Source organism: Solanum tuberosum, unplaced genomic scaffold (assembly GCF_000226075.1).
Source record: "Solanum tuberosum cultivar DM 1-3 516 R44 unplaced genomic scaffold, SolTub_3.0 scf00304, whole genome shotgun sequence".
Taxonomy (NCBI): Eukaryota; Viridiplantae; Streptophyta; class Magnoliopsida; order Solanales; family Solanaceae; genus Solanum; species Solanum tuberosum.
This window is the reverse complement of record NW_006239227.1, coordinates 255,227-259,796: the sequence shown is the minus strand read 5'-3', so window position 1 is coordinate 259,796 and position 4,570 is coordinate 255,227. Positions and strand designations below refer to the sequence as shown.

The window sequence follows — 4,570 nt, the reverse complement described above, 5'->3', positions numbered from 1 at the left end:
TTATCTCTTATTTGAAAAAGAAGGGGGGGGGGGACAATTATTAAACGGAAAACTTCCCAACCCCTCTTAATAAAAGGATTTATTTCTTTTATAGTCAAAAAGTGAGACAAACAACGTAAAAAAATAAAACAACAAAAGATAACACAAACCAAAAGAAAAAAAGGAGAACATTTTTTGTCTGAAGATAGACATTTAGTTTGTGAATCAAACTTTATTCCTAGTTATTCAAAGCAGGACTTTGGAGCAATCGACTTCCGCTGCAAAATATAAGGTGCACAATTCGTCGATTTCTTTGTATAAATCCTACATACACTTTAAGCGACACACATTTAGTGACGACTGATTGTCGAATTATTTTTCGTCTCAAAAGATTTTTAGTGACGAAATATGATTTATAAATGACAAAATTATTTGTCCCTGATAATCGAATTTGTTGTAGTGCTAAGTTGATTTTAGTTGCCCGATTTCCATCGAATTACATAATTTTACTTGCTTTACTATTTCTAGTCATTTTTAGTTTTTATTTTTTATTTTTATGAATGTAACTTTGTTTATATGTGTTGGAATATTAGTGTGTTAGGAGGAGCAATAATAATATGTGGATTATACATGGTGTTGTGGGGGAAGAAACAAGTTATTACAAGGACTTCCAAATTGACACCTTCAATAAACTATGAAGAATCTGACCAAGAAGATCCTATTGTTCCTAGCAATGTCATTGGAATTGCTCCAAATTTTCATCCTATGAATGAAATGGAACAACTATCAAGACAACAAGTTCAAAAGGACAAGGAATCTATTGATCTTGATTCAAAGGTTTAGAAGTACTTATCTTCATGATGAAGAAAATTTTGTTTTAGTTATATACGCGCCTTAATTAAAGTCTTAGCATTTTTCTCCTTGATTTTATTTACTTTGCTTACTTTTCGTGTTGTTTAATTCGGATTTAGTTCAGCTCGAATGAATTTTGCTCTATTAGATAGTAATGCTTATTTAGATTGTTGACATGTGTCATTTTTTAGTCCAAAGGCTTAGATTTATTTTCAGTTTGTTTATCTATATTACTATAGTCAGTGAACATTGCCTGCCAGTTTGTTGCATAGTTTAGTGGTTGTTGTTGGGTTATGGGTCATAGTGGTTTTTGATGATTCACTCTGATCCCTTTATCCTTTTTAATACAAATATTTATGTGAATTGATCATTCCTAAGTTGCTCGGATTTGGGTGTGGGTGTCTGATACGGGTGTGGATCTAGAGATCGAATATTTCATGATCTAATTTTTAAGATTTGGGGATATGGATCCATGTACAGATACGGGTGCGGCGATTCGCCTAAAAATAATTAAAATATTTACGAATAGGGTTATAAAATCTAAATTATAAGATATTATATGAAGAACTTGAGGAGAAACATGAAAGGAGATTAAAGGAAAATGAGTGACATAGAAATTTCAATATAAAAGGTATTCCAATTTATTCAATTTCACCTTAGCTTTTGTATTTGATTATAGGAATCATTAAAAGTGTCCAGATTTTACCCATCAATTTTGGTCAAAGTACCCAAAATTCATTGACCAAATCAGACACAAATCCCACGCCTTTCAATTATCTTTTTAATTAATATGTATATATAACAAGTAAAGAAGCCAAAAATTATATAGAATTAAATTATAAAACAAAACAGGAAATAGAAAATAAATTGAAAAAAAATCTAGAAAAGGTGATAAAAGTAAAAGAAAATCAACAGAATTTTTTTAAAAAATAAAGAAAGAAAATGAGCAAAAAAAAGTTAATGGAGTCAGATTATGGAGAAAAAAAGAATGAAGTTAAAGAAAAGAAGGAAAAAATTTGAACGAAATTAGATTATGAAGAAAAACAAAAGAATAATTAAGAGAAATTAGAAAAGAAAACAAAAAATTAAAAAGGAAAAAGGAAAGAAAACAGAAAAAAAAATCCAATCAACAATCGATCAAGGAAGGGAATTGGGGCAAATAGTTAAGTGGACATAAAAGTACATTGGTATGGGCAGGTAATTAGTTTGAGTTGGGTGAATATCCACGTGTTTTTTCTCCTTAGAAAATCACTTCCTAACTCATTATAATATGAACGAGTTAATAAAATATGAGTTCAGTTTAGGCCTAATTTGTTTGTACTTAATGGAGGTCTGAATCTGAATGATTCATTTATTAGACCATTAAGTGCGTGACAAAATCTTATTCTCATTCAGACCCTTTTAAAGACACTTTTATTTTCGAAAAACAATTGTGCTCCTTATTTTTTTCTTAAAAAAAAAAAATTTAAGCCCCTCTCATTCTCCAACTTTATTAATTATCCAAATTATTTTCCTTAAACTTTAAATTTTTGTTTTTGGGGCTTGTTTATCAATATATAATTGATTATTGTAAAAAAATTATTTGTCTAAGGAACAAAATAACTTCATAAATATGTGTTTTTGAAATAAAAATAGATAACTACATTATTTTCTAACAATTACTTTTATTATATATATATTAGGGAAAAGAGTCTGAAAAATACTTCAACTTTGGCCGAAATTACTGTTACGATACCAAACTTTATGGAGGTCCTTTTACCCCATGCACTATTTAATAATGTATTTTAAAAGTATTTATGTGCCCACATGGACATCATAAATATTGCATAATTATAAATAGTAGCGTGTCCACGTGGGCACATATATACCTTTAAAATACACTATTAAATAGTGTAGGGGGTAAAATGTCCTTTCAAAAGTTTGGTATCGTAACAGTAATTTCGGCTAAAGTTGAAGTATTTTTCAGACTCTTTTCCCTATATATTATAGTATTTGTATTGTTTGACCAAGTTTTTAAAAGGTCACAATTATTTTTTTGGGCCAATTTTTTTTTTTTTTTGGAGACTTGAGGTATTTGACAAAAGGAAAATGTTTTAAACAGTAACACCAATAGTTTTTCTCATGTAAGGGAGAAACTACAAATTTGTGCTTCTCTGGAAATAGAAAATTATTTTTATCGAAAATTAATATTTCCCAATTTATCTCTAAAAAATATTTTTAAAATCATTTCTCTAGTTAAATAATATTAATTGTAAAACAATTTTAATTATTTTTTGTCGTAATTTACTCTAAAAAACACCTCTTAAAAATATTAATCTAATATAATTTTATTTTATCAAACATGATTTTTAATAATAATTTTTTAAATAATTTGATCAACATATAAAATTATTTCTCTCCAAAAGTAAAAATTATTTTGCTTGAAGCACTTTCCAAAATAAGCTAATTTTGACGCACACTAGCGCAAATCAAACATAAGCAATAAAAATCATAAACTTGACGAAACAGGGGTGTAGGTAATTTGTAAGTGAAAAATAAATTACACAACACTTTAAAAAAAAAGAATATTTATTAATCTAACAAAAATCAGTGTTCACATCCGAAGCTGGAGGAATCTCAAAATGCCAAAGCTTTCCTACCCCATCGACCAAATTTTTCCTACACAAAAAAAGTTCAGCATAAACTTTTTCTACATCGCGATCCACATCATGCATTACTACATGTGTTACCCCAGGTCCCTTTCTATTTCTTGCCATAACAGCAGCAGAATAAATAGCTGACATTCTTCCTGGTGCTTGATCAAAATAGCCTTTAGGACCATCTATCATAATTATGTCCCATTCTTTATCGTACACTTCATTGGATAACATGTTCAATGCTAACTTACATTTACTATTACCTCGTAAAATTGATTTTCTAGCCCAACAATCCGGTTCCTTATTATAGTGTTCGATTAATTTCTCTGCCTCATACAAAGTTGTCCGGTATCTAACCGTGTTGGAACGGATGAATGATAGGTCTTTAAGTATAGCCCTGCTCCATTTTGGATCTTCCTCTAGGAAAAGTGTTGTGCCACGTAGATTTATGGATGACCACATAAATGAGTCATGACCTAACCCGAATACTAGCAAATTACAAGGGGTTAGAGATTTGAGGATGTTGAAAGATATCTTGATCTCGTCCATTGTTTGTTGAGGTATAACACGTGATGTGGCATAGTGGAGGATCGCGTCAACTTGGAGATGCTCAGACATTATTGTATCATCATTCACTGTTGAGTTCCCATTCGGGAGGATCCCTGAAACCTCTGATGGTTCGCAGAGGGTGGGATCATTTGACATTCGAAATAAAATTAAAATAAGTAATGTTGTACAAGTTAAACCTATGATTGCTAATTTCAACATGTTATTGTGGGTGAAATTATTTTAATTTCATCACAATAAGATAACAATGAACTTTTAAATATCTATCATTTTCTACTTGAAACTTGGTGCTGATAGCTATAAATTGGATATGTACATATTATTAAACAAAACCATGTGTTTTCCTCATTTTGCACCATGTCCAATGTCTAAAGTTTGTGTTATTATAAAACAAGTTTTAAGGAACTTTAGCCTCTCAAACCATCCAAGTGTTCGTCTTCCATGATAAGCAGTTACTAATTCATGATATTGAATTTCAGATTTAACTTGATAATATATGTAAAATGAATTTGTGGAAAGGAGAGATTAAGGGATCA

At 29.9% G+C, this 4,570-nt stretch overlaps 1 protein-coding gene across 1 annotated transcript; it reads right to left on the bottom strand.

Moving 5' to 3' along the window:
- Positions 1–3,407: 3,407 nt before the first annotated feature.
- LOC102586536 (probable methyltransferase At1g27930) lies at positions 3,408–4,172 on the bottom strand. The gene has a single exon (XM_006359672.1). The coding sequence runs from the start codon at positions 4,170–4,172 to the stop codon at positions 3,408–3,410; it is 765 nt and encodes a 254-aa protein (XP_006359734.1).
- Between the last annotated feature and the right edge of the window lie 398 nt (positions 4,173–4,570).

Bases quoted from the DNA above. Each gene is read 5' to 3' on its own strand.
- LOC102586536 (XM_006359672.1), bottom strand. From the start codon at position 4,172: ATGTCAAATGATCCCACCCTCTGCGAACCATCAGAGGTTTCAGGGATC.